This window comes from Daktulosphaira vitifoliae, unplaced genomic scaffold (genome assembly GCF_025091365.1).
Source record: "Daktulosphaira vitifoliae isolate Bord-2020 unplaced genomic scaffold, ASM2509136v1 Scaffold_4, whole genome shotgun sequence".
In the NCBI taxonomy this organism is placed as follows: Eukaryota; Metazoa; Arthropoda; class Insecta; order Hemiptera; family Phylloxeridae; genus Daktulosphaira; species Daktulosphaira vitifoliae.
In genome coordinates, this window is record NW_026099575.1 from 23,396,946 (window position 1) to 23,410,645 (window position 13,700).

Sequence of the window (13,700 nt, forward strand, 5' to 3'; positions counted from 1 at the left end):
AAATTTTTAAAATTCAGTATTTTTTAACTATCTTTTCGTGTACACGATAGTAATTTACTGAATCATAATTCACTAGTATAACATATATCAAATTAATTTAATTACGAGTTAAAACCAAATCATTGAAAAATATTTATATGTATATTTAATTTACCGTTAAAAATATAATGTAATTTATGTAATATAAATGTATACATCCAAATAATATTTTTTAATGAAAAAAACTAAGCTTAATTTATTTTATTAGAATTATGTCACTAGAAAACAATAAAAAATAGGAATTTATTTATATATGAGCAACAAAATATGCTAGATTCGATCTTCTAAATTGGTTAAGACTTAAGAGTAGAATATATTTTGTTATTGTTTAATAATATAATAATGCTCATCGGTGTTAATTATTTCACTAATAGAATTTTCTAAATTATAAACAATATAGAATTAAAAAAATAATATAAATGATGTAAGCATATTATTTTTAAAAATTGTACAATTATTATTCATTACGCCAAAAACCATTCACAGGCTCAATTTTCGAAATGTTTAAAATTCAGTATTTTTTAACTATCTTTGCTTGTACACGATAATAATTCANTTATAAAATTCAGTATTTTTTAACTATCATTGCTTGTACACGATAATAATTCAGTAAAATATTGATCTGCATAATCTGTGATGAAGACGTAAATATATACAGATTAAACCTTATATGTTCAAGATATTCATCAGAAGCCAAAGTGTTGAAATAAAAATAAAAATGTAATGTAATCATTCATTTTATTGTTAAGTAAAAAATGTATAATTTTTTTTGCTGATATTGTATACAATAGTATGCTGCTATGAGAATGGTTTTTTACTCTCATTCGGCTGTCGATTATATTGTCATTGCCGTTGCCTCGTAATTAACATCTTATATTATATTTGTTGTCTATTTTATTTTTACTGAAATAAATTTTTCTAATACTTTTGTTTAAACAGTAGTTAGATATTATGTTTAACTCTTTCCTTTGAGCAGGTTATGGGCTCAGACATTTGGTGTCCAAACAAAGTTTTTTAAATAATTATTTTAGGAAAAGTGAAGTTTGTAGTAAGTGCGTTGTATGATTTTATCGTGTGTTCAAATGCAGATATTAATTAACGTGACCATTTAAATTTTGTATCGAAAAAATGTATTAGTTTTAGAGTATAAATAGTGTGTAGAAAATTAGTTATCTATAATGGATAGTGAAACTATCAAAATAAACAAACTAATTGACGTATTTAACTAGCAACAATGGAAATTTCAGATGAGAGTCATAATGATTTCATGTGAAATATTTGACATATTACTGGTAAAGTAAAGAAACCGAGTGTAGTAAGACGAAGCAACGAGACAGAGGATAATGTTCGAAAAAGTTATTATGTCGATTATTCAGTATAGAAAAAGGCAAATGTTCAGAATTGTGATAAGACCAGAGAAATGTGGGACAAATTGCTCAGAGTATACGAATAGAAGTCGCCAACCAAAATTTCATTGTTGCAAAAAAGATTCTACAAATATATTATAGATCTGGAAGATAGTATAGAATTTAATATCGCTACCAGATAAGAATATCGTACAGGCCAATATAGTAAAAAAGGCTGAAACATTGCAACAATGGCATCAGCGACTTGGTAATCAGTCTTGACACTCTTACTCTAAATGGACATGAAATTAGCTTAAAATCGGAAGTAAAATACTTAGTTATTATCTTAGACAGTAAGCTAAAATGGAAATCACATGTTGAGCCAAGAATCAAAAAAGCAATGACCACATTGTGAACTTGCAGCAGAGCCTTGGGAAAGACATGGGGTTTTAAACCAAGAGTTATGTATTGGTTGTACACTTCAGTGATTAAACCTATGATATTGTACGGTGCCCTAGTCTGGTGGACCAGAACAGCACTCGTTACAGCTAGTAAAGAACTAAGTCGCATACAAAGAATGGTTACTATGGCCATCACTGGAACATTAAGAACTACACCAAAGGTCACCCAGGTCAGAGGATTGCCTCCTCTGCATCTAGAGGTTAAAGCTCACACCAAAGCCACAGCACTAAGATTCCACAACTTAGGTATGTGGACTTTGGAGAGTGATATAACGGAACATGGTAAAATACTAAAAGAGATAGACCAGGGCTTCTTGGAATACCCCTCGAACTATATCAAACCTGTTCTTAAGAATAACATTCTCTACAAAGTGGAGATCACTACACATAGAGAATGAAATATAACCACCTGACTGAATAAGGAGGATTTGTGATATATACAGATGGATCCAAAAAATCAGGAAAGGTAGGTGCTGGAATTTGGGGTTTAAAGCCACGATCAGTATGTCATTGGGCACGACACCCTCTGTTTTCCAAGCAGAGGTGATGGCGATACTGGATATGAAGATAACTATCTTAAGGGATAGTCAAGTGGCTTTGAAGGCACTCTGTAACGATCAGGTGAATTCAAAGCTGGTCCTCGAATACAGGGAAACTTTAGAATCACTATAGAGGTTCAACAAAGTTACACTAGCGTGGGTATCGGGACACAACGGTGTCACTGGAAATGAGAATGTTGATTTTCTAGCCAGGAAAGGAGCAGAGAATACCTATGTTGGACCAGAACCAGTGGTAGGACTCACTGAACAATCGCTCAAAGCGCTACCCAAGAATTGGTGCAGAGAACAACACAGGAAAATCTGGAAGTACTTGGTAGTATCTAGACAATCTAAAATGTTTATCATACTCCTGGTCTGTTGCTGGGTGATCTTAATAGGATGACTAGACATCAAATGAGCACCCTGACTGGTCTACTGACAGGACATGGTCATCTGCTTAAACATCTTAACGCAATGGGGGTATCGGAATCATCATTGTGCAGGAAGTGTGGAGTAGAAGAGGAAGACTCATTTCACATCATGTGCGAATGTGAAGCCTTGTCCACACTAAGATCAAACTACTTGAATAAACCATTTCCTGAAAAAGAANCTACTTGAGTAAACCTTTTCCTGAAAAAGAAGATATTAAAATCCTAAAACCCAGAGAGATACTTAATTTCGCCAGAAAGACAGGACTCTTTGGTCATCTTTAGAGGTGACTTTATGGTTGGTAATGTATTAACACTTCGATGACAACACTTAGGTGGGTAAACCGAATCAAGACAATTCGGTATGAGGTGCGCACAATGGACCAATAGGTCTGAGTGCATGGGCATTAGGTCCACCTCGATAATAACTAAAAACTAAGACTATTTGTTTGGATTATTATGCGGCGGGCGACCATATACTACATATGAAATATCATTTTTTTTGACGAAAAAAAAATGAATTTTCCAGATAAGCTATATAGTTACGGTGAAAAATAAGAATTTTAAACGTCGAATCAACTATTGTGATATGCAACATGCATATATTTAGATAAAAACTGCACGTCAAATGTTAATTTTACCTAATTTGTAAAAAACGATCATCTGTTCAAAACAATCATTATACCAGATGCCTTTATAGATGACTATATATTTTTATATTATTGCACTTGAGATGAATACAGCAAATGGCTTAACGCGGTAGTGATGTCGCCGTTAATTATATCGGATGATAATTGTTGATATACGAGTTAATAATCTACGTTTAACCATTATTCGCATAGTGAATAATAAATCAGTATTTTTTTGTCAACAATATATAATAATAATAATGACTGTACAGGTTTTTTTATTATTAGATGTTTAGCAAAACACATTCTATTCAACAAACTGTACTAAATAAAAAATAATAAATAATAAAATTATAGTTAAATTTTATATGAAATATTGCATGATAGGTCAAATGAATTGGAAAATCGACGGTAAATGATGAACTGAAATGTTCTATCCATGTTATAAGAATATAATTAAAATTTTATTATTTCAGAATTTAAATGCAATTACGACTACTTATTTTAATAATTGTATTTTAACGTTCAAAAAATTATACTTAAAGTTGAAATAATTTTTTTACTATTGTAAATTGATCATTAACCTAGAGTATAATTTATGTTTAATTAAATTTTTTTAGTAATAATTTATTTAACACAAGAATTAATTTTTTTATATATCTTTTATCAAAAACAGAACCTTATCAAATAGTTATTTATAATTATAAAAATTAATTACTGACTTGTTCATTATATAATTTAAAGTGTGCAATTTATATAATCATGGCAACACTACATATGTTTAAATATTCCTTTGAACTGACATCACATAAAATTTCCTTGAGCAGTTAATACTTTGACATGTGCAACGATTTCGAGTAAACGTAAACATTTTCAAAACGAAGTCCTTTGATATCGGTCAGTAGAGTAAAATCAAGTTTGTTTTTCCACAATTTGATGGTCTGCAAATCAATGCACGTATGTTATTTGACATCAGTTTACCGTGTTTACTGGGTGCGACATCATTACTTTTCTCAAAATTCACGATAAGTAGCGTGAAGCACTCTTTTTTTGAAACGCCTCACATATTATTGAATAATAACCGTGAATATGAAATCAGAGACAACGTGGAAAACGATGTGCAGGAATATTAAATACTATAATAAAGAAATTACCTTTCGCAACCCAAATTCCAGGTGTGTGTGTGTGTGTGTAATTATTCAAAATTATTCTTTTCAACTATTTTTCGTTTTATTATTTTTTTTATTACAGGCGGTTGGGTTGTCATCTAAAATCAAAACCACAGCAAGTGCGTAAAATCCTAAGATTACAGATATAAAAAAGAAAAAAGGCGAAATTTGATTTAAAAAATAAAAAATAAAAAATAAGTATTATTTTTAATAATAAAGACCAAGTAGAAATATTTAAAGGAGAGATGGTATATTATAGAAACTATTTTAAAGAAATAATTAAATGGTTACCTGATGTAATTAAAAATAAAATTAGTAATTATTTGTATTTTATAGTAATTTAAAATCAACTAAGATTCCATAGGTTAAAAGACAAAAAGTTGTTAACATTAAGTTATCTCGCAATACTAAGTTACCTGGAAACAGGATAAAAATTACAGGTGAATTACAGGATAGAGATAAAGAAAGACTTAATATATAAATGAACGTTGTTACTTAGTTTTGTATTGTATTGAAATTGATATTGTTATTATACTGAAGTTTTGTGATTATAATTTAGACTATCATTATGTATGATATGTGGCGTATTGTAACATTGTGATATTTATGTTGTTATTCTTTTATCATACACTTATTATTTTAAAATGTTTCACATGGATTGTATTTTAAATAAAAACTGTAGTTTTAAGTTAAAACGATAGTATAACAAATGTTATGTATGTTAAGTGGTTACACCGTAAATGACAACGAGGGTGGTCTAGATAGTAATTTCAAATGTACTGTTAATGTGTAGTCAGTTATAGTTAAACCATATATTACCCAATATTGCTGTCTAATTCATTTTAATCTAACATAACACAAATTTTATTTCCTAACTGATGTTTACTATTTTATGTCATTTTTACAGTCGCACAGCCTACTTTTTTTTTTTAATACTCTGTATATATCAACACGAGTGTGGGTGACAGTGACATACGACAGTCATCGTTATTGTACGGTGATACCTTTGATGTTGAAAATATGCTTACCTAAGCGTCTGGTAGCCTATGTTAAATTCTTAGAAAATCATTTAGCATCTCATTTGGCCACACCTTTCCCCTACCCAACCCGTCGGACAGTAAATGGATGAGACGGGGGCTACAGCTATCCCTTTTTTACCCTGCTCATGTATATAGTTGTATAAAACATAAATGAAACCATCATTACAATTATTCTTGTAGTATATAATGTAATACGATTGCGTGTCTAACTTCATTAGTAAGTAGTATTTACATCATATGTGAGTTGTCCCATCGTTGCAGTATCACAACAAAAAACAATCGACATTGTCGAAATAATGGTTTATGGTCATCTACCGCCACAATTTATAACATATATTATTATTAATTACTATTGTTCACTCATGTTTTCATCAAATCGATGATTAATATCAAATTTGTGGTTTATTTCATTTAAACGTTTAATAATTTCCACACAATAAATTATGATAACAAGTAGGGAAACCTAAATTGTGCGTCATTATTGTAGGAAAAGCGAGAGTGAGACACATGAATCTACAGTATGAACGTTATTATGACGTAAATCGTTTGTCGCGGTTAACGCCGTCACTCTACACCGTCATCAGGGCGGTTACGCGACCTATGACTAATACCCTCCTCCTCCGACGACGACGCGTCGAGTGACATCGTCCGTTTGACGTACAACTATTGGGGGTGAATGTAGACACAAAAGTTTTTGCATGGCACAAAATGTTTATGGAAGGCCAGGTCGACGACGAACACCGCGTTGTATACCAAACGACCGCTCGAACCGATGCTCAGGTGGCTAAGGTGAAAAAAGTTTTGGAGTCTGGCGTTCAACCATCGCCCTTATAAGTGAGGAGACCGGCCTTTCAGTAGGAACCTTTCACTCCACTGTAACAGAAGATCTTGCGACGAGGAAAGTATACGCCGTGTCATGGTGCGATTATTGCGCGGCAGCACAATAATCGAATGAATGTACATTGTGCAATGGAGTATATATTTGGTATTTGAGTTAGAATATCTAGATGTGTTTCTAAAATATTGTTCGAATTACTAGATAGATTATACTAGTTTGAATAATAGAAATTTTATCTTCAAAAAATATTACGTTTTTCTTTATTAAATTTGATGAATATTTATATTAATGGTTAGGTATTCATTAAATGTGGAAATTTATTATACATTATGGAGGTTTTGATTTTATTATCTAGTAGTATATGCCCAATAGTTTTAATGGTGAATTATCAGGTCCTGATAAGGTATAATTGTGTATTGTGTTTATTTTTGAAGTAAGTAAGTATTAACTTTAAGGTTTAATAGCATTAATAGTTGCACCTGTGTCTACAGTTACTTGAATTGGTTCATTATCTAGTTGTACTACTATATAAAGTGTATTGGCTTTTCTGTTTTTATAAAACATTTTTAATGTAGAATCATTTTGAATTTTAGAATCTACTGATTTGACTGGGATTGAAGAAAAATATAATTTGACTTGGTGAGGCGTTTTTTTTTATTCATGTTTTTAATATTTTTTTTGACAAATGTCACATTGTAACTGAAGATATCAAATTCAATTTTGTAACTTTCTAGAGAAACAGAATAAATGCTCTTGTTTGAACTAAGAATTTAGAGAAGGGATTGGGACAGAATCTAAATAACAAATTTTGAATCGAAATATTTGAACTTCGACTCGAAACTGAGAAAGTATTGGTTCTTTTGTGTTAGTCCATATATATTATCAGCTCTCACTGTGGAAATTTTGATGCGCAAAAACAATTCTGAATATAATCTAATTTCAAAAATTGAAAAAACAGGGATGTTAAGTGTTTAACAATTTTAATGCTTAAACCTGTTAAAATCATAAGTAAACAGTTTAAATTGTCCTGTAAGTCCAATGTGAATATTGAAATTTTTGGTAATTTAAACACGTTTAAAACTCTTTTTTGAGCACTACGTCTATCAATTACACAAAAAAAACATTTTCAAAATTATTTTTGCAGCTCTGTAAAATGCTATAACTTTTTTATTTTTAAACACTTATCCTAATGAAATTTATATTGTCAGTACTTAAGTCAACCACTTTACATTATTTTTTTTAAAAATTAAATTAAAAACTTAAATACAGGGAAATTTAGAATTTGTATAGATAGATATCATGTAAAATTAAATTTTACATTTTTTAAATTTTTGTGATATATATGACAAGTAAAATCGTGTTAGTTGTATTTTTAATTCCATTAAAATTCTAAAATGAGCTCTGAGCTTTTCGTAATTTATTTTCTTTATTTCAAGTGCACAAATAATTTTGAAAGATATTAAAATAAAAAATAAAATTATTTTACAATTTCACATATTTATTATATTTCATATAAAATATGAACTAAATTGTTATTTTTGTGAAATTATATTGAACGATACTTTTGTTTTGTTACAGAACAAAAATATAATATTGATTCTTCAGATATAATTTTATTTAAAAATACATATTACTGCGTTCATTGATTAAACTGCAATTTTGCAAAATAGAATGATTTAAATACCTGACTATATATAATTATAGTATGTATCCCCTTGTATTATGTGCCTTGATGTGCCTTACACATCTCCAAACAAAGTACATAAATATAAAGGTTATTTATTTTTTTTAACTGCTATGAGCTATTAAAAATTAACTTCAATAATAAGGTGTATAATNTTATTTTTTTAAACTGCTATGAGCTATTAAAAATTAACTTCAATAATAAGGTGTATAATGATTTTAATGTTAAGTTTTATAAGTTACAATGCATATTATAAAATTACACTAAACATTTTTCTCGTTTAATTTTACTTTGTTAGTTGGTTTTTTGTCTCTTTATTGTAAAATTATAAATATTATAATAATTAAAATTAAAACAAAATTGTATGTATTATAATTATGTTAAACATTTTTTTCATTAAATTTTACTTTGTGAATTGGTTTTCTGTCTCTTGGACTTATTGTTACTTGATATCCATGAACGCTTTTCATCATAAATTCGAGTTTTAACTTTATGTCAGACATTTTACATTTAGTATGTACACTATAGTTACGTAAAAATGTCGATAGAAGAACTTTCATAAATAGCATTGCATACTTTTCCCCTAAATTATTAAAAAATTCTAAACGGTTATATTTAGACTATGAGGACATGAATAACTCATAAGTACCTATACATTTCCTAGGTCCATCACTAAACGCAATAAAACTACACTTATGTCGTTGAGCAACCTTTTCTGGATCAAAATTGCCTGGGTTGTACTCCCAAGGATTTGGGTATAATTCTGGTAAATGATGGGTGGCTATTGGTGGTATAATTATGGTTGTGCCTTTTGGAATTGTGTAGTTACCTTAATAACAAACAACACGAATTTAAGCAGATGTTATTAATGATACACTCAGAAAAATTACTTATTTTGACATCATCTTGAAGATATCTCACTATTATTGGTGCTACAGGGTACAATCGAAGAGTTTCCTTGATACATTGTTCCAGATATACAAACTTAACCGTATCATCAATTGTTAAAATTCGATCACAGTCTCCCATTATTTGGTAGATTTCTTCATAAACTTTATCCTGTAAAATTGAAATGAAATTTTAAATATTATAAAACATTGAAGATCATTTATAAAACTGTATATTACCTGTATGTCTTGATGGATAGCTAACATTAAAATACAAAAACAAATGGTTATAGAACTAGTCTCACTGCCCTAATAAAAAAATAGGGTTATTACATTAATTGGGTTTTTAAACAATATATAAAGATTTTAATAATATTATTTTACTCCAAGCATCATAGTTAATATTTCATCTCTTAAATATTTGTTTGAAAAATTTGCTCCTTTATCATTTAACTCCAACAATGCATCTAAAAATACTTTTCTTTGTTTTTCTACAACAGTAATTAATATTTGTCTAATAAATAAATACAATATGAATTAATTAAATTATTACTTTCATTTCTGGGTAAGTTTAAAGAACTGTGGTTGGTTTTCTTCCATTGGACATATTGGCTTTTTTTCTCTTTAATTATCTAATAATAATAGTGTTATTTGTAAAATATACGTAAAATATATTTACATGTTAGTTGTATACTCGATATTATATAATGATATTAATATAGAAAATTCTCCGTATACTAATTTTAACGTCCATTGAATTTAAGAAAAATAAACTTATAATAGTTAAAAAATAGTTGAAGCAATATTTCTTGACAGAGGTTTGGATGTAAAGAAATAAAACTCCATGAACATAGCAATAGTAATTATAAGGTACAATAAGAACATACAATGGCTTTTTAACTAGAATGTTAAGTCTATTAACTAGATCGACCATCAGTTTTCGACATCCTACAATATCGAAAATTCATACAAAAATATTACATTTTCATCACTATTCACCAAAATTTTCTCATACAACATATGCGTTAAAAACATTCTGTACACGTATGTAAAAAATCGGACATTTTTTTTAGTGTAGATCTAAAATGAATAATTTATTCTTAAATGTTAATACTTTTAGCGATATCAAATCTACTAGTTTAAATTTAAAGTTCAAAAACTGAGAAGGCCTGTATGGACACGGTACTGTATATTTTGCGATATGCTTAATACACGGACACCTTTTATCAGCCGTTTTGTTACATCGCGAGTCCAGTTTGATTAGAGTACCTCCGCTTTCTAAATAGGGTGCAAAGTAAATCAACTTGACTATTTGCTTTTGACATTCTACGTGAAAATGTCCGTTTCATTGTCATTTTTATTTTCGTTTTGTTTTGTTGTAGATCTACTAATTTAAATATCGTTTATAGTAAACTTAGAATTTCGACTGACATTATTTTTATTTGAAATAACTGTGCACAGTTATTTTAGTTAAATATAATGTCAGTTATTAACCATAGTTAATAACTTTAAATTACAAGTTACCAAGCTAGTTACTGCCTATTACCGGATAAATTATAAAATGAAGAGCTAATTCCTGTTATATTTGCTGTTAGTTAAATAGCACAACTAAAAAATGTCAATTTGGATGAAAAAATTGCATTCATATAGTATAATTAATACTTTCTGGTATCTAATGGATATTAGCAAAAATAATTAAATAATCAAAGCTATAACAATGGTAAAATCTTTATTATTATTAGTTACTCAAAACAATAATATAAATTAAACACTAGATTTAGTGATTCATTTATATTGAGTTAATTAGAATTTATGTTTTTACATTTACTATCCGTCTTGTTAGAGTATATACTTAAGTGCCGCGCACACAAAACAAAAATAAGGTAGGCGACACAAGTTCGGGTTAATTTGAAAAGGCGTCGAGCCGTTTATTAGACTAAGATTATAAAAGTAAACGCAACAGAAAATAACACTGATACAAGATTTCACAATATGAAAATAAATGTTGATGGTTTTGACAAGTGTATATTATTAGCGGTTCGAGAATCGGACGACGGTACGTTTGGTGGTGTCACGAAAACGACTGGACGTATTATTGCGACGGGGTATTCGACGCTAGGCATTTGTTGGACTTTACACCACGACGATAACGCGTGTGTGTAACGGTCCGGTTTACAGTGAAGCGGCGGCTGAGAAGGAGCTGACACGACCGCGGGGTGTCAACGTGTGACAACGCCGTGGCCGTGTCAGTCTAAATAACCATTAAGAATCAAGTCTCCTATTGTGCGTCAAACATCAGACATTTATTTTTTTAATATATTTATAGAAACTTAAGTTTTTGAATTTATTTTTTAATTATAAATATCATAAAACTCACTTTGTTGGGAAATTTAAATAAATTATTATGCATTTGGTCCAAGCATGTAATTTTTTTATAAATATTAAAAATAAAATCATAATGCAGACACGGATTAAAAGTTCTTGCATGAATGTGCTCTGAAAATCTTAAACATTTTTTTATTAATAATTGAATATATAATTTTCTTTTTCAACATAATTAAAATTATACGAGACAAGTCTTGACTTTCTGGAGCAATTATTTAAAATAATAAACTATGACTGGATTTAGACATCTTTAGACTCAGGAACGAAAATTTCTAATTTTGGTTGTTGTCATTAATTATAGTATTTTCTAAATTAGATTACTAAAAATAATAATATTGTTTAAAGTAAAAGAGGATAAGCAAAATGCTATATACTATGGGAAAACCGACAAGTTCCAATTACATCAGTGCTAGTGTTTCTTCGTTGACCATTGAGTGGTCCAAAAACTGTATGATGAAATGTTCAACTTAAAAAGTATTTTTGGTTCTTAGTCAAATGATGAAACTAGTGATCGAAATATCGTTATACTAGAGTCACTAATTTTTTTTTGATTCAGATGAATTAATTGATTTTTATACGTCATCAGATACAAAATTATTATTAGAAAAATAGACATCTTGAAAATTATTATAACTTCATTTATATTTTAAAATGTTCAGTTATACCTCTTTCAAAATATTTAAATCTAAAATGCTAGATTTTATCACAGTTATCTATTTAATTAAGTATTTATTGAGTGATCTTAAAAAAAGCGTTTTTAAATTATGATAAAATTAAGGGAAAAGTTATAAATTTTAAATTAAGAAAAGATAATTCTGATCAAATTAAAAATCTTGTAACTTTGTTTATAGAACAATCATTTTCCAATAAACGAAGTGTAAAAATTTTAAAAACGCCAGGTAAGCTAGCATTGGATGATATAAGAAACTTTTCTAAAAAATAATATTTTAAATTAGAAACACACTATAGAATTTATGATATCCTATTGAATGTAATTGAAAAAACGATTGCACAGTGGGGTCGCGATATAGTATGGACGTGGAATAGTTGGGATAAGTATAGATGATATCTGACAGTAATTTTAATCAATGTGATAAGATACGTTTCGATGCAAATCTGTAAATAGTGTTTAATTCTAAGAAATTGGTAAATAATTATAAAAGCAACATCAACTGCTATTTCCATAATTATATCCTTATTAGATTTAAAAGTATAATTTATGAAAAAATATTTATTATAGCTATTAATTAGAGTATGATATTCATATTTAATAAGTTAATATTGTAATTTTTACGGAGAAATAATAAAAAAAGAAAAAGTAGTATATTTAGTTACTTCTATGGCAAACATGTATAAATATTAAAGGGCTTGATAAAAACAATTTTTTTTTACTTTTGAATAAATACATTGGTCTACAAGAAAATTTCATTGCAATCGAAATATACTTTTATAATATTAGATAAAATGATTTTAATTGTCTGTAGCTGGTTAAGCAACTTTCTATTTTATAAAAGAGACCCAACCCCCCGTATAAAGGAAAATAGTCCGATTAAAAAATAAAAGTATGTCGAATAAAATAGGTATATAAATAGTATTCATTTACTCATTTATCTAGCTAGTGTGTGACGCCGTCAACTCCCTGTTGGATTAATATAATCTCTAGGTATCTAGCAGGTTGTATTGTTTATTTATTTCGATTACTTAATAAACTTATATCATTGCATAATCGAGAGTATTATATAAAATTGTAGTGTGACTCTTAGAAGATCCTCTAAGGATANCTTCATAAACTGCTAGTTCCTTATTAATATCCTGATTAAGACAAAGTATGTCGAATAAAAAAGAGATTATTAGAAAATAGTATTTCCCATAAAAAAATTATATTGATCAATACACTTTTCAATAAGTTATAGCATTATAATGTTAAAAATGTAAAAAAAAAAATTGAGAATTTTCACACAATAATAGCATGTGGTAGCCATTTTCACCTTTAAGATAAAATAAAGTCCGAAAGTTTTTTTTTCCATGATAAAGTATATTACATTAGCTTTAATTTAAGATATATATAAAAGTGTCAGACTTTCCGGAACACTTTCAAAATTTAAGTTGAAAAAGTCAATTTTTTGTGAAAAAGTTGTCATTTTGAATCCCCCCCTGTAGGCAGGTAAAAAGTCAGATTTATAAAAAAAATATACCAAATGATAGGTAAAGACATCATGCATCTACAAAAAAAAGAATTATATTGATCCATACAT

General features: G+C 28.5%; 3 protein-coding genes across 3 annotated transcripts in view; 1 reads left to right on the forward strand and 2 right to left on the reverse strand.

Annotated features, from left to right (window-relative positions):
• Window positions 1-13,700, forward strand: part of LOC126905267 (pleckstrin homology domain-containing family J member 1-like) — a 73,783-nt gene that overhangs the window by 50,568 nt on the left and 9,515 nt on the right. The gene's annotated exons all lie outside the window — the stretch shown is intronic.
• LOC126905264 (cytochrome P450 4g15-like) lies at window positions 8,375-11,868 on the reverse strand. The gene is made up of 7 exons (XM_050684794.1): window positions 11,438-11,868; window positions 9,614-9,692; window positions 9,445-9,551; window positions 9,301-9,369; window positions 9,064-9,232; window positions 8,823-9,002; window positions 8,375-8,756 (listed from the first exon to the last, which is right to left on the reverse strand). Exons 1-7 carry the CDS (start codon window positions 11,468-11,470, stop codon window positions 8,554-8,556), a joined length of 840 nt encoding a protein of 279 aa, XP_050540751.1. The 5' UTR covers window positions 11,471-11,868; the 3' UTR covers window positions 8,375-8,553.
• The window catches only part of LOC126905001 (uncharacterized), a 4,336-nt gene continuing 2,926 nt past the window's right edge, over window positions 12,291-13,700 (reverse strand). Inside the window, exon 4 of the mRNA XM_050684405.1 lies at window positions 12,291-12,377. Within this exon, the coding sequence (XP_050540362.1) occupies window positions 12,291-12,377 (87 nt within the window). The remainder of the gene's footprint in view (window positions 12,378-13,700) is intronic.